Source organism: Capra hircus, chromosome 9 (assembly GCF_001704415.2).
Source record: "Capra hircus breed San Clemente chromosome 9, ASM170441v1, whole genome shotgun sequence".
Lineage (NCBI taxonomy): Eukaryota > Metazoa > Chordata > Mammalia > Artiodactyla > Bovidae > Capra > Capra hircus.
The window spans coordinates 21,028,581-21,051,566 of NC_030816.1; the positions used below are offsets into that span (position 1 = coordinate 21,028,581).

Below are 22,986 nucleotides of genomic sequence, written 5' to 3' on the forward strand. Positions count from 1 at the left end.
TCAACTTAGATTAAACTGAAAATCACAAATATCTATATTTAACTGAATTTCATTTTTTACATAGAGTTTTTCTGGGAAAATAAATTTGGGATGTTATTTTTTATAAACTGCCTTACAGTTTTTGTGCCTTGAATTTGATACTTTTGAAAATACGTAACTGTCCATTTCCAAAGTGAGAAAATGTTCCCAAACTGCTCCCTCTTAAAGATTCTATATCCCACTTCAAAAGAAATACCAACATGACTCAAAGCCTTTGACACGTCAGAAGAGTAAAAGATGCTATCACAGCGAGGACCTGTGTATAAACACACACATCACATATCAACAATGGGGTATGAGAGGGTCTGATATGTTCGTATTGGTGAAGAACTGTTTTGACCATCATCAGATATCTGAACACTGGGTGTTTCTGGCCCTTGACAGTGTCCCATGCTGTATACGTGTTTACAGGTGAAATAGGAATCATGTTCCTGCCACCTGCGAGCTCAGGGATTCCTAAGAACTCTCAAGAAGTGAGCAAATGAGACAGAAACAGGGTACTATTGATAGTACTGATAACCTGTTTTGTGATGACCTGTTTTTGCTGCTTCTCAGCCTTGCCAGACCCCCGATGATTTTGTGGCTGCCACTTCTCCAGGACACATCATGACTGGAGGTTTGCCATTCACAAAAAAATGCTGTCCTCAGAAGAATACCCAGAAGGCCAGAAATCCAGAAGTGTGCCAGGTGAGTAAAGCCTCAGAGAACACATTCAGATTTCAAACTTGTACTGTGAGACTAGGGCATGTAAATGTTTACTTGTATTAACATCTAAATCATTTTAATAAAATTTAAACTCATATACTTTTAAGTTGCATATAATTACTTCTTGCTATTCTTTCTTAAAAGAAAACTATATTAGTACTATATGTATAATCAGCCTCCAAGTACAGAGGCTATGAATGCTTCCCATTAATGTATTTGTTTGGATTTTGCCTAGAAAGAATAACCCCAGAAGTTACACGAGAAAACCAATGAGAAGACACAGTAGTAGCCTGTCCACCACATGCACACATAGCACATTTATATTTCCATCACCCACAGATGCAGGTTGTTCCAAACATGAATCTTAATTCTTCAAAATAGACTGCACTTAAAATTTTTCTCTACACTAATGTTTTTGTCACCACTGTACTTATTTCATTCTTGAAATATTCTAATTCTTTCATAATAAATTAAGACCCTACTTCAACTCAGAGTGTTCATACGTGAACACTTTACATTGTGAGAGCTGGGCTATAGAACAGACATTTGTCATGGTGTATTATAGAAGAGTTAAGCTGAATGGCATATTGCAGATAGCTTTCTTTAAGGAGAGCAGACTATTTGAATTCTAATTTCACTTTGGGGACAAAGTGATTTTGTAGATTTAGGCACATCATTTAAACTCTTTGAGATCCAGCTTCTGATTTTTCTCTTCTGTAAAAAAAGGGCCTAGATAACTTTTAAAGGCAGGCGGCATCAGCTTCTGCTGCTCTGGCAATGAGATTCCAGCGCTTCCTGCTAACTGCCAAACCTTGATTTTTTTTATCTTGATATTTTTGGATGCAAATTTAATCTCATTTTCTCATCTCTCTTTTTTTTTTTTAAAAAAAAGCTTTTTATTTTGTATTAGGGTATAGCCCATTAACAATGTTGTGATAGTTTCAGGTGAACAGCAAAGGGACTCAGCCATACATATACATGTATCCATTCTCCCCCAAACTCCTGTCCCATCCAGGCTGCCACATAACATTGAATAGAGTTCCATATGCTATACAGTAGGTCCTTCTTGTTTATCCATTTAAAATATAGTGTGTACACGTCCATCCCAAACTCCCTAACCATCCCTTCCTCTATCCTTCCCCAGCAATTATCTGTTTTTTAAAATTCAAAAGTATTTCGCATGTCCTATCTGAATGCTTTCAGGTAAAATGTGTTCCCATGTCATTCTAATATTCCTTCCTATCATTCTCTCCAGAAATTGGGCATTTTGAGCTACTGGCATCTTCATCATTGATTATCAAGTATACCAGTGAACACTGCAGAAAACATTAATGAGGATTTTTCAGAGCACTAATTGGCACCCAAAAAGTGACTATAGATTTAAGGCCACAATCATAGGTCAACTAATAAGGATGGAAAATGTTTTTTTAAAATGTCATCTTGTTTAAAAAGATTTATTCCCAAAAAAGGTCATTGAACATCCTTTAGTCTTATTGTCACTCCTTGAGAGAAACAGTATTCACTCAACACTGAGCAACTCTTATTAAATGTCTATATTACCTTGGCCCTATTCTAGGCATGGGTGGTACTGAGGTGAACAAAAGAGATTCAGACTCCCATAGAGCTAACGCATAGGGGACTCTGAAAATAGTATGCATTTTATTTGCCAGACAACTCATTACTTTAACTCTCTCTCTTTTGTATCTTTCTTTAAGTTAAAAACTTAGAAGCTCATTGCCAAACTTCACATTTAGATGACAGTGACAAACAGCATTATCCAAATATTATTTAATTTATGTTAACTAAATGAATTAAAAGAAACTTGAAAATATCAAAACCCTGAAAAACAGCCCCTTTTGTTCATTCAAAAAATATGTCTTGAATTCTTACTATATATTAGGCACTGTTTATAACCTTTTGTATATAGTGGTGGGTGAAGTAAACGTAACAGTGTGTTGATAATCAAACAATTCAGTGCTCTGGAATAATTACAAGTCCCGAAGTCAACTGGAAAAACCCAATAAATGAGGAAACACCCATGCCTCGGAACTAAAATATTGCACGTTATCTAGGAGAAAGCTACTGGTCTTTTACCCAAAACCTGTTTTGTAAGTAATTCTTAAGACTCTTATTCATCTGTTTTCCAACCACAATAGCTTAGCATCACAAAACTAAAAACTGGGGAAGTGAGTCTATAAGAGCAGATTCTTGAACAGCAATAAAATGCTGACATCTAACTACAAAAAGGAACAGATAACATATACATCTTCATACTGTAGAATACTAAATTGAGTATTCAAAATCATCCTGAATAATCAAGAAAAGGCTAAATCCTGTTACACAGACTCCATTCGAAAAGCTGTGGATTCCTATATACATTAAAAAAAATTTTTTTTGGCTGTGCCGTGCAGCATCGAAAACACCGGACTACCAGGGTAGTCCCACTATATACTCCTGAGAAAGGTGTCCATCAAAACCTGTTTTTAAATAAAGTTTGGATCCTCCGAAAGGTAAACTTCACTGATTCAGGAATTGTCCATCATAAGGCAGAAATTAGGATAAAATTGGATATTGTCATGTCTGAAGAAGAGCTATGTTCTAATTTCAAAAACACTTGTTTCTCAACAGCTTTGAAATATCAGCTTTTCTTCAAACTCTTGCCATGATACACAGCATTGAGATGATCAATAATCCAACACTATTGTCTGGAATCAAACTAGGGTACAAAATCTATGACACGTGTACAAACATCACAGAGGCGATGGCAGCTGCTCTGAGGTATGTTTCTAAGTTCAACAGCTCCAGAGAAATCGTGGAGTTTAAGTGTGACTATTCCAACCTCATGCCAAGGGTTAAGGCTGTCATAGGTGCTGGCTACTCAGAAATAACCATGGCTGTCTCCCGGATGTTGAGTTTACAGCTCATAGCCACAGGTGGGTTTTGTTCTACCACCATTGAGTGGGTGTGATCATGTTCTTCATCCTAAACGGATCAGGGTAATCTAGGAAACTAGTTGAGGAGATACCTCTACTTTAACTTTTCTTTCTCTTCAGAAAGAAATAAAGGATGTGCCCTAATATGGATAGTATAGTGATCAAAGTACTAAGGAGTAGTCACCCCTCAATCTGCCGGGTCTAGTTTCTGACAGCTTTTAGCATGATTTACATAAGACAGATGCTTCTAAGCCACTCAACTGTCTTGTTTCTAAAGTTACATCAGTTAGATGCCATGAAGAAAACTGAAAAGGAAGTGAGAGGTAAAGGGGCCCAGAAGTCCAGGAATACTCTCAAGGAAATGATGGCTAGCCTGAAACTTGAATGAGAAGAGACAGCCAAGAGAAGATGGGGGAGGAGTGGAAAGCATCTAGGCTGAGAAAACAGTTAAGTGCAAAGATGAAATGTCCAAAGAAAAGAAAAAATCAACAGGGCTAGACCAGTCTGAGCAGAAAGGCACAGACTAAGAGATGCATTCACAGAGATGTGTAGGGGCCGGGCATGCAGCATCCTGTAAGCTACGGTGTGCCTGGTATTTCATTCGGAGTATTACGGAAGGGCTTTGAGCAGAGACTGGAATATGAGCTTCCTATAATGTAAGCCTTTACCAGGAAGTAAGCAACACGGTCTCTGAAAGACCAAAGCACGTGTTTGAGAGCCCTGCACTTAGTTCCTGTGCATTACTCTAACAAGTACCCCGACTTTAATTTTGAACTAACCTTCATATGACATCACTCTATAACTCAGTAGATCACTGCTTTCTAAGCTCAAGGAAGATTAGAAGCCAAAAGTTAGACAATGCTTATGGTCAGATTATCAAGAAGTGAACTGATAAAAATATATATGAGTAATATAATAAATATGTGTAAGAATTCAAATTATATAACTTTTTGGAGCCAGACTAAACAAGTGTGTATATCCCTGTAAGACTCTGAGAGTTCCATTATATTGTAGCTAGCAAAGTTGATAATGAAAAGTTTAAATTAAAAAAATTTAAAAGAACTATTCCTCCAAATATCTCAGAGATAAGGCTTTGGCCCAAAATTTCTAGACTATGTATAAAACTAGTTAGGCGACAAGTAAGAAAAGTAGAATATTTTTAACAATGGATGTTTAATGTAAAAATGTAATTTCCATGATAGCACAATAGTAGAGAGGACTCTCCATGGTAACACAGATTTCACAGAAGCCCGGGTAGCAGAGTGAAGGTGAGCATAGCAATGTCTCTGGAGGCAATTAAGGTTTAGTGAATGAATGTCCACTGTGTGCCAATATCCATTTAAATCATTTACATTTTCTCCTTCAGTCTTCACAAGAATCCTGTCATTTCACAGCGAAAGAAATGTTAACTAACTTTGTCAAATTTATTGCAGTCAGGATTCTAACAGTTTGTTTGACTTTGAAGTGTATTGTGTTTCCTTGCATACCGGTAGCTGCTATAAATAGTAAAAAAAAAAAAAAAAAGGAAAAAAAATTCACTGAGCAAGTGGCATGGTGCAATGGCAGCTGTGGAAGGTAATCACTCTCCTTAGAATAAAATCAACACAGCTGTAAATTAGGCAAAACTTTGCACACAGTAGGGAGATTTTCCAAAATGCTACTGCTCATTTGAGTAGATAGGAGTCAGAATCCATATAGCCTGTGGATCAAATGTGGCTCTCAATGTCTTGAGTTCTCAAGCTAAGAATGATTTTTACATATTTTTTGAAAGGTTGTTACAAAAAAATACAAACATAATATATGACAGAGACCATATGTGACCAACAAAGCTTAAAATATTTTACATTTGGTCCTTTACAGAAAAAAGTTTGCTGACCCCTGGACAGATGATTCTTTGTCTGGATGATTTATCTAGAATAAAAGTCATCAAAGTTGCCATTTATACAAATTTTGAACAAACAAGGAGTCCCAAAAGTCATGGTGCTTATTTGACTGGTTGCATTTTCTCATATTTATTTCTAAATTTGTAAATAATATACACTGGTACCCCTGACCTGAGATATAAGATAGATATAAATAAATATAGGCATGTAGACAGAGTTATAATACAGAGCCTGAACCCTTGCTTATACTATACACAGACAAAACAAGTGAGAGGCAATGACTCAACAGTCATCAGGTCCTAACTATCATGATTTAAGCTATTTATAAGGTAGTTCATTGAAGGGGAAGGATAGTAAGGATCAAAGAATTTAGAAAACTTTATGGAAACTCACAGAAATCAAAGAGAAGAACATCTACTATGAATAGCCACCTGCAGCTCATCAACACCACAACTGAAATATTCTGTCCATTTCCAGGTGAGTTACGAATCTACTGCAGAAACCCTAAGTGACAAAATTCGGTTTCCTTCATTTTTATGGACAGTGCCCAGTGACTTCTAGCAAACTAAAGCAATGGCCCACCTGAATCAGAAATCTAGACGGAATTGGCTTGGCATCCTAACCACAGATGATGGCAATGGACTCTCAACACTTTTGCAGTTCAAATGGCAGCAAATAATGCGTGCATAGCCTTCAGAGAAGCTCTCCCAGCCTTCCTCTCAGATACTACCATTGAAGTCAGGATCAATCAGACACTTGAGAGAATCATAGCAGAAGCTGAGGTTAATGTCATTGTGGTATTTCTGAGTCAATTCCATGTTTTCAATCTCTTCAGTAAAGCCCTTGAAAGGAATATAAATAAGACCTGGATTGTTAGCTGCTGCTGCTGCTGCTGCAGCTAAGTCGCTTCAGTCGTGTCTGACTCTGTGCGACCCCATAGACGGCAGCCCACCAGGCTCCTCCATCTCCGGGATTCTCCAGGCAAGAACACTGGAGTGGGTTGCCATTGCCTTCTTCATAGCTAGAGCTGGTCAACATCCACCAAGATTGCTACCATTCCTGATATTAAAAGGACTGGCAAAGTTGTGGGGTTTACCTTTAGAAGAGGGAACATGTCCTCTTCCCATTCCTGTCTTCAAAATCTGTATGTGTTTCCCAGTGATAACAACAAACCCTTAGATGAATCTGCCATGCCCTAATCTGCTTGTGCACATGCTGAAGACAGTGATTTGAGCCGATGTATCTCCAACTGCTCTCAGGGCACTTTGGCCAACAGAAAGGAACTTCTTCCTGAGAACTGACTTCCTGTGGGATTACACTGAACTGGGACTTGTTCACAGTATTCAGCTAGCAGTATTGGTCCTTAGTTATGCCATTCAGGATCTGTGACAAGCTTGAGACTATCAGAACCCCAACGCCTTTCAATCATGGGAGGTAGTAACTCACACATACAAGAAAATTCCCCTACCATCATTTCTTTCTTTCCTTTAATTTGCAATATTGCTATAAACTGCTCTAAATTTTAATTCTTTTATAAGTAGATACTGTCAGTGTTGAATAACCTTCATTTCTATTATTAGTTCTTTGTTCTTAAGCATAACAGAGTTATTTTACCTTCACCTTCTATTCTTTTCCACCAAAGTTGTATTCTCTTATTTTCCAAGAAGATTCTGCTGATAGTGTTATTTTCCTTTAGCTTGTGGATTTATATCTGATCTTGCAGTTTTTCAAAACTTCATACAAATTATCTCTTTTGATGCTCTTAACAACACAAGACCAGGCATGTTTAATGATCCCTTTTATGATTGCTAAATATTGTGGGTAAGGAAGCTAAAGCCAAAAGTACTAGACTCTAGTCTGGGTCTTCTGACTCCATACCCTTTGGGTGATTACAGACCAGAGCCTTCAGTTAGGACTCTTTCTTAGGGCAGTCTTTCTAGGACTCCAGTCTTCTTCAAAAGAATGTTATCAGGTCAATCATAACAAGTCCTGTGTTATCTCAGGTTTAAATGAACCACTAATTGTGTAAAAGTCTTTCTCTTTCTTCTCTTCAATTAGTTTGTAGAAACTCTAATTAGAGTGGCCCTATTTAGTGAAGATTATCCACTGTGTCTTTAAAATGTTCATAAACAAGGCGTTTGAAAGCAAACTGCTGCTTTGTATGATAAATTTAACTCATCAAAAACAAATTTCTCAGCACTCAAACTTGTCTGTCTTAAGAATCATGTTCCAAAATGTATTTCTTTTAAATTTGTCAGGGAAAAAAGGTAAAAGGGAATAAGATCCAGTTTTTCCTGATCACATAAGTGATCTGAACAGGGCTGGATCAGTCCAGGGCTGTTTCTACTTGTGTCATTTTTAAACATCCACAACCACAAGCTTCGAGGTGATCAGCTTTGGGTGAATCAGGTGATGGTCAGAGGGTATTTTAAGTTGCTCATATTAAAACTAGTTTTCACTTCGTAAATGCAAGGCAAAAAAAAAAACACAAAAAATCCAACTAATGAAGAGGTAAGGCTAGAGATTAGGGTTTTTATTTTTAATTAAAAGTCTCTTTAAAATATATAGCACTATACACACACACATGCATATTTATATGTCTAGTTATTTTAAGATGGCTATTTGAAAGCATACTCTTTGTAATACTAAACTTTAACAATGGATTAGTTAAAAAAAAAAAACCTATACATTAAGTGGACCAACATAATAAAACCTACTAGGTGAAATTTTTAAGAATGAGAGGTGAGAGTTAGTAATGGAGAGAAAACAGACAATCGGAGACAGATGGGATAAAGGGGAGGAGCTATAAAGAGACTTGTAAGAAAAAAGAAATACAAATAGCAATAGTTACTTATCCTCTGGGAAAGTATTTTAAATCAGGAATAAGTCTCAAACATTCTGAGGAAGATCTTGAGAAAGTATAATTGAAGCAGCTCTTCTAAAATGTTTTATTTAAACACTGGGAGCCTGAGGTCATTCTTTATTCACCCCCTGGGACATGGTAATCCAGAAACAGACAGAAACAGCTTGGAAATGAGGAGCAGAGGAGTGTCTTGTTCCTTTGATCACCAGTGAGCCATGTCCCTGCCAGATCCAAATACAATAATGCAAATGATTGTCTTTTTAGGAAGAAATCTCCATATAGATATTAAATTGAAAAGATCAGCAATATTTAGGGTCACTAAACAAGGATATAGTCCTCAAAATTATTTTTGTCCCCTGGCAAAATTCACTAATACTTAAATAATACTTTCTGAGTGATTTTAGATTCAAATAACATCAAAGGAGTTAGTTTTCTCCAATATCTAGGATAATCCTTACTTTGGCTCCACATTTGGTGATATCTGTGAGGAGTATTCAGGGAGAGTGCAACCATATTTGTTTTACTGCAACAGATTTTTTTATGTTCTTGTCCCGAATAGTAATTATGGTTTCCTTGTTTGTTTTCCTTTATTCTGGATCAGGTACAAGGTAGTGAGTGATGTATGTGGGACAAGAGAATGTATAAGAGCCAAACTACTATTCACACAATTATTTGCCAAATATTTATTGGATGTCTCAGTGTTCCAGCCATGGTGTTGAATTTTGAAAATATTATGGGCAACGAGATAATTCTCTCACTGAAGGAGTCAGGTGTCTAGAGGAGTAAGCAGTCAAAGAATTAAGGAGCTGATTACAGTGCAGAATAATGCATTACAATGTTTCATATAAATACAAGACGGCAGAGAATACTCTCCAGAGATCGTGACATCCCTGGTGAATATGATAGATGACTGGGTGCTAGGCAGGACAGAAACACTCCAGCAAAGTCACAGAGAGAGAAAGCCTGGCATCTTCAGGGATCAGAAAGTAGCACCACAGAATTGGAGTCTTTTGTGGAAATTACAGAGTGGAGGGTTAGTGAAGCATTCATCATTAGGGCTTGACGATCAGAGCATCTCAAGCTCTGCTGGAGTGTTAATTACCTGCTAATCTTATTATCATGTTGATGCTAATTTAGTAGTTCCAGTGAGGGGGACCTGAAAGTCTGCACTTCTAACAACCTCTCAGATGATTCTGATTATTGCTGGTACAAAGACCACCCTTTCAATGGGAAGTCTGCAAGCTATGTTTAAAGGTTTGGACTTAAGAAAGCAAAGGGGAGCCAATTAGAGCTATTTTTAGACAGAAGAGTGATGTGACCTACCATTGTAGAAATGGTATTTCTACTGCAATGTGCATTGATTAGATGAACACAAGACTAGCCAGAGAAAGTTTGTTAACCCAGGAATACATTAAGTATGCCTTATACTTCAGGTATAAGTACTACAGGTACTAAGAATGTGACAATGAGGAAGGAGTGATATACACTTAAGAGAAAAGATGAAGAGTCTTTGGAGATAGATTGGATGTAAAGAATGAGAGAGAAAAGCAAAGATGCTGCAAATGATTCTAAATTTTGGCAACTGGTGCCACTTATTGAGTTGAAAATGCAGAGAAAAGTGAAGGTCTGTAAAGTATTTAGCATTCCATTTTGGACATGTTGAATTTGAAGAACTTATAACACATTCAAGTGTACTGGTCTGGAAGTCAGAGGAGACATTGGGACTAGAAGGGAAAGATTACGAAGTGATGAGGACAATAATAACTAATAATTTTTAAGGCTTACCAAACCAAGCCTTGGGGCTTCCCTCATAGCTCACTTGGTAAAGAATCCACCTGCAATGCAGGAGACCCCAGTTTAATTCCTGGGTCAGAAAGATCCACTGGAGAAGGGATAGGCTACCCACTCTAGTATTCTTGGGCTTCCCTTGTGTCTCAGCTGGTAAAGAATCCGCCTGCAATGTGGGAGACCTGGGTTTGATCCTTGAGTTGGGAAGATCCCCTGGAGAAGGGAAAGGCTACCTACTCCAGTATTCCAGCCTGGAGAATTCCATGGACTATACAGTCCATGGGGTCGCAAATAGTCGAACACAACTGAGCGACTTTCACTTCACTTCACAAACTAAGCATTAACATACCTCATCTCTGATCTTAGACTGTTATGGTACATCCACAGATTCATGTTCACTGCACTTCATCCTAAAGAACTGGCAGGTTTTCCTGGTGACTGAGGCTTGCAGCAGTTTAGAGATGGGGGGACCTCAATTGCAAGGATCTGGGGCCCATCAACAGCCACAGATGAGCAGCAAAACTCTCCCAGTCTTCGTCATGTACTTCTGCTACACCATGGAAAACTTTACAAAAGTAAAAGACATGGGTTGGGTACCAGATAGAGATGCAAGGGTGCTTCCTCTGCAAGTCTCTGCTTGACTCACATAGACGTCTCTTTTCCCAAGCACAGCTCACTTACAGAGTTGCAGTGGGTAGCAGAGCGGCTGAGGACATGGAAAACAACATGGACCACAGCAGCTTAATGGGAGCGGCCTCCTGACCTTGTGTTCTCAAAAATAGGTCATCACCATACTGAGGTGAATTATATAATCAAGGAAATGCAAATCCTACTCTCTAAATATTTTGGGGTCAACTTATCATGAGGGTCAGAGTCTTGATGAAAAACAAATAAATAATGGATGGAAGAAGTCTTTAACAGCTTAATAATCGTAGCATTAGTGTTCAGAATTTAATCCAGAGCAAACATTCAAAAGAATATTTAACAGGTAATGAATACACTAGTTTGTTTCCATCCTCTTTCCTGTAAGAACAAAGGTGGAATTGTGCCATTTTATTTACATCATACAATGTTATCATTATTTATAGAACATATGTGTGTCAGAAATTTACCCTGTAAAATCTAATTAAATACAGGAAACAAGCTGGTGGAAATTATAGTTCAAACAAGAGAATGGAAGAGGATTTGCTCCCTAAAGAGCTAAGATACTAGGGCTTACATGTGTATATTGCTTAAGGAAGCAATGGAAGAAAGATCAATACATAGAGGTAGAGTTGGGAACACTGAAAGCTTGGATTTTTTTTTTTTTTTGCCTATTTTTGTTCCCTCCATTAATTAAAAGGACTAGAAGTCTGCGAAGACATATAATAAAATCAATACACACGCTTAAAGATTTTGCTAGTTATATTTGGTCATTGACCTGACTACTGTAGCTAATATATTCACTTAAAATACAACTTGATTTTCTTACATTGTATTTGCCAAAGGGGGAAAAAACTGAAGGAAGGAAATATTCTTAAAAGATTAACTGAGAAAAACCAGAGGAAGAAGAACTCTATTCAAGTAGAATAACTTCTGCCTTGTTCCATAGATTTTTGCACCCAGCAAGAACCACAGAAGCATCACAGGTACAGATGTGATGGTATTTGCTTAGCCATGATTATATATCACATTAACGGTGGAGCCAGAACTCAAATGTTCTCCTCCTTCTCAGCCTAGTATTCTCTCCTGCACCACAAGTTCAATATGGCTGCCTCCTTTGGCAGTGAAACATTTTCTGTTCTAGCTGTACTGCATACAAGTTCTCACTGTACAAACTGAGTAATAAGAAGAGTAATTTTCCATTATATTTCTTTCTTCTCAGGTTAAAAACATCATTTTCTGAACTAAATTGGAAATAGAATTTAGAGGTCTCTTTATTATACCCTGGGGCTTCCCCAGTGGTTCAGTGCGAAAAAATTCACCTGCAATGCAGGAGACATGGGTTTGATCCCTGGGTTGGGAAGAGCCTCTGGAGGAGGAAATAGCAACCCACTCTGGTATTCTTGCCTGGGAAATTCCATGGACAGAGGAGCTTGGCGGGCTACAGTCCGTAGGGTTGCAAAAGAGGCAGACACAACTTAGCAGCTAAACAACAATTACTATACCCTCTGTTACTGAAACAGACTTAAAAACCATTGGTGATAGTAAGATTCCCCACCTTCCACCCAATGAGTATGGACTCAAAGGGAGGTCACTAGCAGTTACTCTGTGCTCGATTGTGTCTGACACTTCTGTGACCGCACGGACTGTAACCTGGCTGACTCTTCTGTCCATGGGATTTCTCAGGCAAGAATGGAGTGCGTTGCCATTTCCTTCTTCAAGCACTCTTCCTGACCCAGGGACTGAACCCAAGTCTCCTGCTTTGCAGGTGGATTCTTTACCAGGAAGACATCTGGGAAGCCCTAGAAGTTACATTAGGTCCACCAGTTAAACTTCTCAGGTAGGGATGCACCCAAGAACAGGGTGCATTTGTTACTGAACTCTCTCTGGCTTTGCAGCTCTGTCGCCTCAGCCTTCATTTTGGGGCTGGTGAGCATGACAACTCCTGGCTTGGATCACCTGCTGAGACTTGGGTCAAAGACCCAGGCTGAGTGTGACTCTAGAAGGAAAGGATGAATTTTCCTGCTTCCAAATGGCACTTTGATTATGGCTTTGAGTCAGAAGGGAAAAAAAAGAAAAAGACAGCGAGGAGAATTTAAACTAATATATCATTAGGTGCAACAGAAAGACCCCATAATGAAAGTCAAGATGTGTGTCTTCAGAGAAGGTCTTCCACTCCTTGGCTGGGGTCCTCCTCTGAGAAAAGAGGAAGATGATCCCTGCTAAGTGTGCTTCACTGAGTTGTATGGAGTAAAAGGGCATCACAGATTTGAGTATTAGAAAGTAGCATATGAATGTCAGGTGACTTTATTACTTGATAGACTCAAAGCATCTTCATTTATTTGCACATCATCCCTGTTAGCTAATTATAGGTATTTAAAAGTATTAAGCTAATCTCTATTAACCCTTAATCTGTTCCTGATGCTAGGCTAAAGTGTTCATACACATGTGTGTGTGTGCTCAGTTGCTCAGTCGTGTCCAACTCTTTTGTGACCCTATGGACTGTAGCCTGCCAGGCTCCTCTGTCCATGGGATTTTCCAGGCAAGAATACTGGAGTGGGTTACCATCTCCTTCTCCTGGGGAACCACCCAATCCAGGGATTGAACCCACATCTCTTGCATCTCCTGCATTGGCAGGCAGACCCCTTATGCTGCAGCCACCTAGGAACAATTGCATTTAATTCTTACAACAATCCTATTAAGTATAATAGGTTTCATTTATCTTAACTGAGGCCTAGAAAGAAGTTGTAAATGTCAAGATCACACCACTAATGAAATTTGGAACCAGAATGAGAGTGGCATCTGCTCTAGAGGACCCATTCTGAAATTATGCAAAGTGGAATACATGAAGGTGCTCAGATTTCAGTTCTGTAAGTAAGAGAATCTACCTCCATAAACATTAACTTGCTTTCTCAAATTCACAGAGCAAGACATCAGAAATTCTCAACAATTCTCAAATGGTTGCCTCGTAGTTCAGAACTACTAGTCCTCAAGCAGTTTTCACACTCAGGGATCCAGAATATCCTTTTTTTTTTTTTTTTCATTTTTAAGTGATATTCCTTGCAAGGGAGTGTTATAATTGGGATAATGGATACACTTAAAATATTTCTATCAGTCTTTATTTCTGTTTTTATTTTTCATAGTTACTTGCTGTACTGAAAAATGTCACATTCATGGAGGGCTGCTGCTGCTAAATTCCTTCAGTCGTGTCTGACTCTGTGCAACCCCATAGACAGAAGCCCACCAGGCTCCCCTGTCCCTGGGATTTTCCAGGCAAGAACACTGGAGTGGGTTGCCATTTCCTTCTCCAATGTTTCCAGTGGTCATGTATGGATGTGAGACTTGGACTGTAAAGAAAGATGAGCACAGAAGAACTGATGCTTTTGAACTGTGGTGTTGGAGAAGACTCTTGAGAGTCCCTTGGACTGCAAGGAGATCCAACCAGTCCATCCTAAAGGAGATCAGTCCTAGGTGTTCATTGGAAGGACTGATGTTGATGCTGAAACTCCAGTACTTTGGCCGCTTGATGCGAAGAGCTGACTCATTGGAAAAGACCCTGATGCTGGGAGGGATTGGGGGCAGGAGGAGAAGGGGATGACAGAGGAAGAGATCGTTGGATGGCATCATAGACTCGATGGACATGGATTCGGGTGGACTCTGGGAGTTGGTGATGGACAGGAAGGCCTGGTGTGCTGCAGTTCATGGGGTAGCAAAGAGTCAGACACAACTGAGTGACTGAACTGAACTGAACTGAATGCATGAAAGTGAAAAGTGAAAGTGAAGTCACTCAGTCGAGTCTGACTTTTAGCAACCCCGTGGACTGCAGCCTACCAGACTCCTTCATCCATGGGATTTTCCAGGCAAGAGTACTGGAGTGGGTTGCCATTGCCTTCTCCAATTCATGGATGGAGGGAGTTCATTTCATTCTGATGCTCATGGAGCTATGAATACTGGATACAATATTGTGCTTTGGAGGGAGATCAACGGCCACATGACTATCACAAGATGGCACAATATGACCTGAAGAATGATGTCTTCATTGTCACAAATCAAGAAACAAAAAATGAGCACAGGAATCTTAAGGTAATTTTGTATTGGCTGCTTTGTAGCATTCAAATCAATTGATACTTCAACTGCAAAAGTCCTTGTCCCCATCAGACCCTTCAGTGGCCCTACTGCCTGTTCAGTGTTCCCAACTTCCCTCCTTAAATTCCATGGTCAGCTTGTATATTACTGCCTTGTACATACCCTCAGTTTCCTTGCCCATCTCTCTATTCATGATTCATTGGACCAACCAGTGAAATTGGACCAAAGTATAATCCTGATTATATTAAACTTTGTCTAACCAATACAGCTGATCTTGGCACAAACAAACAAACAAACAAAAAAAAAAAACCCACCTACTTTGCTAACTGTTCTCACTTAAAATTCATGATCTCTAACTTCCATTGGGTTCTAAATGTTGTTGGGAAGTCAGACTACTATCCCAGCCCATTTGTTTGTCTACCATCCTAGATGGTTATCTATACTTTCTTTTCTGTCCTTTCACTCCAGCACACCTTTCCTATCTTCACTTCCAGTGACCCTGCTTCCTATTTGACTGACAAAACTGGGACAATGAAAAGGGGCTGGCTGCCCCCACCACATCTATGCTGCATCACTGCTTTCCATCTGGGACTGCGCGTGGGCTGTCCAGGCTCTGAGCCAAGGTCAGCTCCTCTGAATCCCAGCGCCTTTTACTTGCTCAAAGATATTTCTCTGGCAATTCTCCACTCTCTTCTGCACCCTCAATTATTTTCTCTTCTGTGTTATCTAAACGGTGACACAAATAAGTTGTTCTTCCTTCCATCTTAAGAAAAAAAATCCAAAGAACTGTATTGATTCCCGTCTTCCTCCTTCGTATACTGCCCGTTCCTGTTTCCCTTTACGGCAAAACTCCTTGAAAAAGTTGAATATATTCACTGGCCTTAGTTTCTCTCCTCCCATAATTCTTTTAATTCTTTTCATCCATCAAAATTATTTCTTTCTGGTTAATAAATACAAACATCATCTTACTTCGCTTACTGGCTAATTATTCTCCCCTCCATGAAACACTTTCTTTATTTGCTTCCACGACAGCACACTCCCTGGGTTTCTTCTTCTGTGTCTGGCCACAGCTTCTCAGCCTCCTTTGCCCTTTCCTTACCATTCCTGCTCCCTCTGAATACTGATAGACCCAGAATTCAGAACTGCTCCTTTAAAAATTTTTTTTTATTTTGGCTACACCCTGTGGCATGTGGGATCCCAGACCAGGGATCAAACTTGTACCCTATAAACTGAAAGTGTATAGTCTTAACCACTGGACCCCCAGGGAAATTCCCTGTTCTTCTTTGCTATCTGCACTTTTCCTTAGTGATCTCATCCATGCACTTAGACAATGTCATTATATAGAAGGCAGATGACTCCCACATATTTTTCTTCTGAATTTCAACTCAAGTAAATATACAACTGTCTATCTGACATCTCTACCTGGGTGTCTAAGAGTTTTTCATCTTAACTGATTATCTCCAAGACTGACCTCCAAAACCTACCTCCGTCCCAATAAATGGTAACTCATTTCTCCTAGCTGCTTATGAAAACATCCTAGTGGGATCCTTGTCACTTCCCTTTCTGTCACACTTCATAGCCCTTCTAGGTTACACTTTCAAAAGGCACAGTCTACACTTTTCTCCTCTACTCCACTGCTACCACCACCCTGATCCAAGCTCCAATCACCTCTCACCCAGACTCATTTTCTCATTGCTATCTTTTATGTGGGGAGAGAGAAAAAAACTGTACAGCTGGGAAGAAAGGTTTCACTTTTATCCCCATAATGATGTTCAGCTTTATCTCATAGTTCAATCCTTTTGTGTCTTCTGAGCATCCTTTAGGAGTGTGGATACTCTGGACTAAGTTTTCCCTGGGGAATCCACAGGGCAGATATCCTGCCTGCCGAAAACCCAGATCAGACATAGCTGTGGTGAAGAGAAGAAAGCCAGCATCTGCGAACCCAGAGCTACTAACCTTGGCTCCTTTTCTCTCTCACTCAGATCATTTTCATGTCCCAAAGAAAAGACTAGTTAGCTAAGGGCTTCATTTTCCAGGCTAGGAATAGCTGTTAAGACACTCTAGAGAAAAGTCTCATTTACTTGTTCAGCTTTGGCTTCCCAAGGGTAAGAGTGAGACCAAAAAAAAAAAAAAAAAAAAATTATCTCACAAGATGTGCCATGAGAAAGGGATCAGGAATGGGAAAAAAAAAAAAAAAAGCTGAAATGCAAAGAGTTACTAGCTATATTGAAAAGAGATGGTTCCATAAAAGTAGAATAGTATGTGTGACTCACATCATGACATGCAGAATTAAAACTGAAATTTTCAAGATGAATTAAATATTAAATTTTATTTATATATCAAGGGTTATCTTTTAAACTAATACTTAAATGGTTTTAAATTATAATTTTTCCATTATTTCATTTTTCAAGATTAGGCCGAGCATGCTCCTTGGACACCATGATTAATAACCTTCATCTAAAGTATATGAAAGTCCAATGATTCTTATATATAGTTGAACTCTTTATATAGCACAGGATTGAAAATTTCCAAAACATCATTCCTCCATTAGTTCCACCACTACACATTTTTACGTCTGCTAGTGAAATTAAAAGACGCTTACACCTTGGAAGGAAAGTTATGACCAACCTAGACAGCATATTAAAAAGCAGAGGCATTACTTTGCCAACAAAGGTCCATCTAGTCAAGGCTATGGTTTTTCCAGTGGTCGTGTATGGATGTGAGAGTCTCACTGTGAAGAAAGCTGAGCACCGAAGAATTGATGCTTTTGAACTGTGGTGTTGGAGAAGACTCTTGAGAGTCCCTTGGACTGCAAGGAGATCCAACCAGTCCATTCTAAAGGAGATCAGCCCTGGGTGTCCTTTGGAAGGAATGATGCTAAAGCTGAAGCTCCAGTACTTTGGCCACCTCATGCGAAGAATTGACTCATTGGAAAAGATTCTGATGCTGGGAGGGATTGGGGGCAGGAGGAGAAGGGAACGACAGAGGATGAGATGGCTGGATGGCATCACCGACTCAATGGACATGAGTCTGAGTGAACTCCAGGAGTTGGTGATGGACAGGGAGGCCTGGTCTGCTGTGATTCATGGAGTCACAAAGAGTCGGACACGACTGAGCGACTGAACTGAACTGAGTGACTTTTTGAAAGAGTTAATTTCCTTATTTGCTTACAAAATTTATTAATGTGACAAAAACTGTATCCTTCCTGAGCAGTTTCACTATCTGAAATAGTTTCTAATTTTTTAAGGTTGTTGAAATTCCTCCAGATGACAAAAGAATTCTTTCACGTTATGAAGAAAAAAAGACCAAAATACTATTTTGTAAATAAATATTTAAATTAAATCAGAGATATTATAGTTAGGATAAATCTTTTTAAAAATTTATTTAGAATTTATTTTCACTTTGCAGAAAATTCAATCTAAATTCTCCAAGGAATGAAGTCCTGGGCAAATGAAGAAAACCACAAAAAGTCAAGATATTTGCTGCTATGAATGTGTGACCTGTCCTGAAAATCACTATAGTAATCAGACAGGCAATTAATTACACTCCCTACAACATGCATAGTGATACACCTGAACCATTTCTCTTTAAGCTGATTTTTTAACATGAATTTTATTTGGTTTATTTTTTTCATTTCAAAAAATAAAAAGTGTTTTATGCTTCTGCAGCAGATGAACACTCAATACCTAACAGATGTAAAAGTAACTTCACTTCCAAGGGAAGATGTTGTTCCTCTACTGGACTTCCTCTCCCAGCACCTCTTAAAATAATGCAAGTGCTCTGTCAATTTTTGTCTATGTATCCCACACAGACATGTCTGATTTGTAACTGAGACACAGTAACTATAGATAAATAAATGCTGAATTAACCAAACTGAGCATGATGAAAACCCAGAGGTGTGCATACCCTATAGATCTCATTATTCCTACCAACAGGCACTAGTTCAGTCAGCTTGTTCAAGATTACAGGACCCATAAGGGATAGAGAAAGGGCTGGAAATATGTCTGGTACCAAAGCTCTTATTCTTGACAGTCCCTGAACTGCCTCCTATCATAGCAAGTTCATGAGAGGCTAGCATCTATCTTGAGTATATTAATTTTCTAAAGACTCATGGCCCGGATGAATTTTTCTCTTTTATCCTTTTCTCTCCCACGCTTCCTGTTCCCTCACTGTCACCGTTTCTTTCTCACCTTCCCGAGTCATGTGCATGCTTTATTTTAATAAGTAACCGATGTGACAATTATCTATATCCAGTTTCCAGTCAGAACTCTCACTGAGGAGTCTCATCTGTAGCACGGGGGACAATCACCTGGTTTAAATATTTGCAATGTAACCAAATCTGCTGTGTCTTTTAGATACGGATCATTGCCTTTTATGCAACAACGAAACTCACTGGGCCCCTGTAGGGAGCACAATGTGCTTTGAAAAGGAAATGGAGTACCTTGACTCCTTGGCTATCTTGCTCCTGGCCCTCTCTCTGCTGGGAATCCTGTTTGTTCTGGCCATTGGCATAATATTTACAAGAAACCTGAACACACCCGTTGTGAAATCATCCGGGGAATTGATGGTCTGCTTCGTAATCCTCTTCTGTCCTTTCCTCCACTTTGCCGGCACAGGCTTTTTCATTAGAGAACCACAAAGCTTCACGGGTAAAACCAGGCAGACACTATTTGGCATGAGCTTTTTACTCTCTGCATCGTCTACATTCTGATGAAGTCCCTGAAAATTCTGCTGGCCTTCAGCTGTGATCCCAAGCTGCAGAACGTCCTGAAGTGCTGCTCTAAACCCATCCCCATCATTTTCACTTGCACGGGCGTCCTGGCTGTCGTTTGCACCCTCTAGCTCATCCTTGCAGCCCCTGCTGTGGGACAGAATGTCTCCTTGCCCAGAGTCATTATCTTTGAATGGGAGGAGGGGTCCATTCTTGCATTTGGCTCCATGCTGGGCTATACTGCCATCCCAGCCTTCATGTGCTTCATTCGTGCCTTCAAAGGCAGGAAATTACCTGAGAATTACAACGAGGCCAAATTCATAACATTTGGCATGCTCATTTGCTTCATAGCTTGGATCACCTTCATCCCCATCTACCACGTTTGGCAAATATATGCTGGTTGTGGAGATCATCATTATTTTAATATCTAACTACAGGATCCTATGTTGCATGTTCTTCCCCAAATGCTATGTTACACTTTCTAAGCAAGAGACTAACACAAAATCTGTCTTTCTCAAGATGATTTACAGTTACTCTTCCCACAGTGTAGGCAGCCTTGCCATGAGCCATAACAACGTCACAATAAGCAACCCCAGCTCTGCTGGTGGGTCTGCAATCCAGCAGAAAAGCAGAGATCTTCAGGTACGAGGTTTTGCACGCATATGCAGAGAAAATGCTACAAGCAGATCTAAAGCTTTGCCTCAAAAAAATATGAATGAGTCCTTAAGACATGATATGTTTCAGAATGAAATGTTTTCTAGGGTCTTTGCATTTAAGAAGTGCATTTACTTCCTGAACAAATATACACTATGTTTCTTCACTACTACTACCTGCACCAAATTTCCCCGTTCAGCCACCTGTGGAACAAAGGAAATAGAGCCCTCAACCCGAAACTCCTTTCATTCCTTAGCCACCCCCATCAGCCTCCATCTTTACCTACTTCTTTTTAGGCCCAGAGTCAAAGGTATCTTTTCTATCGAAATCAATCCGTAATGCATCATCCTTATTCCATTCTCTATAACCTCTCCTCAAACCTCTTTGCATGGGTTCTCCTCCTCTCTTGAGCATCTTTACCTTCTAGCCTTGTCTGCTGAACAGGCAGTTGATCAATTAAGGTCAGTTAAATAAGAAGTTGAGCAGTTACCATGTTCAGGTGATATGCTAAATACAAAGGTACAAAAAGGATTGAGGCATCATTTCCGACTTTAAAGAGCTCAGAATCCTGGGGAAAACAGTCACAAAATCATTGTTCAGTCGCTCGGTCGTGTCTGACTCTTTGTGACCCCATGGACTGCACCACGCCAGGCTTCCCTGCCCGTCACCATCTCCTGGAGCTTGCTCAAACTCATGTGCACTGAGTCGGTGATGCCATCCAACCATCTTGTCCTCTGTCGACCCCTTCTCTTCCTGCCTTCAACCTTTCCCAGCATCAGGGTCTTTTCTAATGAATAGGCTCTTTGCATCAGGAGGCCAAAGTAGTGGAGCTTCAGCTTCAGCATCAGTCCTTCCAATGAATATTCAGAGTTCAATTCCTTTAGGACTGATTGGTTTACACTCCTTGCATCCAAGGGACTCTTAAGAGTCTTTTTGAAAGCATCAATCAGTTCAGAGCAGTTGTGATTGATGGTTGTAATGTGAGTAGGGCACTATAATCATATCGTGAAGTAGCGCTTAGCCACTGGGGGAATAATGGGAGGGTTTTAAAGAAAGTTAAATAAAGAATGTGATATTTAGCTGAAGTCCTGAAAAATGAGTAAGAGTCATGGCTACTCAAAGAAAGTACAGAAAGCTGTTCCAGATAAAGTGGGAAAACAGCAGCAGAAAATGTATCAAGAGTATGTACCCAGGGAAGGACAGTCATTTTGTATGACTAGAGAGAAGTCTTCAGCCGTATGTAAAGGTGAAATTATAAATGAATGTCACAGACCAGAGTTCTTTTATAAAAACCTTAGGTCTTTATCTTATGGGTTGAAGGTGACCATCAAAGAAAGATAACAGGTTCAAACTCCTGTTCTAGCAATTTGAATGTACTTCATGCCACTGAACAGTGTACTTAAAATTGTCAAAACAGTAAATTTATGTCAGTGGTTTAGTCACTAATTCGTGTCTGATTCTTTGTGACCCCATGGACTGTAGCCCAACAGGCTCCTTTTTCCTTGGAATTCTCCAGGCAAAATTACTGGAGTGGGTTGCCATTTCCTTCTCCAGGGGATCTTCCCAATCCAGGGCTCAAACCTGGGTCTCCTGGATTGCAGGCAGATTCCTTACTGATTGAGCCTCCAGGGAAGCTCAAATTTATGTTATATATATTTTATCACAATAGAAAAAAAGTATGCAAAAAGAGTCCTATTTAAGGCAGATCACTCTGACACAGGCAATGGATGGAGTCTAGCTAACAGAGGATTAAGATCTATGCCAGGGAACAGAAAGAAGGTGTGGGGTGTGCGTGTGTTTATGTGTGTGTTTGTGTGTTTATGTGCATGTGTGTGTGTGTGTGTGTGTGTGTGTGTGTGTGTGTGTATTCAAGCTACATGGGAGGTGGGAATTTATTTTGAAGTAGTTGTTGAAGGTTAAGGTAATAGGCTTCTAGCTTGCTTCATTGAAGGGTGGCATAGAATACAGGAGAAAGACTAATTTAAAGTAAATGAAGAATATTGGATTTGCCTGGAGTCTAATATTGGAAGTGCCTGGAGTCATCTCAAGATGTAACGGGCATTTACATGGATATAAGACTCTGAGCTCAGGGAATAGTCAGGCTGGTGATAAGGGTTTGGATGCATGTTCATATCATTTCTATCCTTATTAAATAAATGACAAAATAATATCTCCCTCCTTTTCCTAACTGAATGCTTGAGGGAATAGTGTCATAAATGACTTGTGATCTATTTACTCTGAGATCACTAAAATCTGGCCTCTAGATGCACCAGTCTACAAAAAAGATCTCAGAAAAATGAGGCTTTTTAATCTATCAAATTCAACGGTCATTTTTAAGCATCTCCTTGGAATCTTAATGGCATTTGTGGTATAATTCCTCCTCCTTGAAATTCTCTTTCTTCATTACCGCCATAGTTTTTTTTTTTAAGCTTTCAATTATTCCTCAATCTAATGCAAAGGCTCTTTTGGTTCTACTCTGACATCCCTGACCATTCAGATTTGGTCTCCATTGCTGATATGTCTTCCTCCTTTTGACTCTAAATGTGGTCATTCCCCAGAGTTCCTCCATCAGTATGAGTCTCGCTTCTTTCAACCCCCTTTCTCACTACAATATTATCCCATCTTCATGTCTTAACTTTGATGCAGATAACTCGCCAAACTCTCTGGTCCAGGTCATTCTCT

The 22,986-nt window shown here is 39.5% G+C and overlaps 1 protein-coding gene across 1 annotated transcript in view; it reads left to right on the forward strand.

The window, feature by feature from the left end:
* The window catches only part of GPRC6A (G protein-coupled receptor class C group 6 member A), a 53,247-nt gene that overhangs the window by 12,113 nt on the left and 18,148 nt on the right, over positions 1-22,986 (forward strand). Inside the window, 14 exon segments of the mRNA XM_018053511.1 lie at positions 536-572; positions 574-652; positions 655-690; positions 693-726; positions 3,373-3,681; positions 6,043-6,200; positions 6,203-6,342; positions 13,997-14,036; positions 14,765-14,851; positions 14,854-14,936; positions 18,348-18,471; positions 19,295-19,620; positions 19,623-20,026; positions 20,028-20,412. Coding sequence (XP_017909000.1) covers positions 536-572; positions 574-652; positions 655-690; positions 693-726; positions 3,373-3,681; positions 6,043-6,200; positions 6,203-6,342; positions 13,997-14,036; positions 14,765-14,851; positions 14,854-14,936; positions 18,348-18,471; positions 19,295-19,620; positions 19,623-20,026; positions 20,028-20,412 — 2,242 coding nt within the window.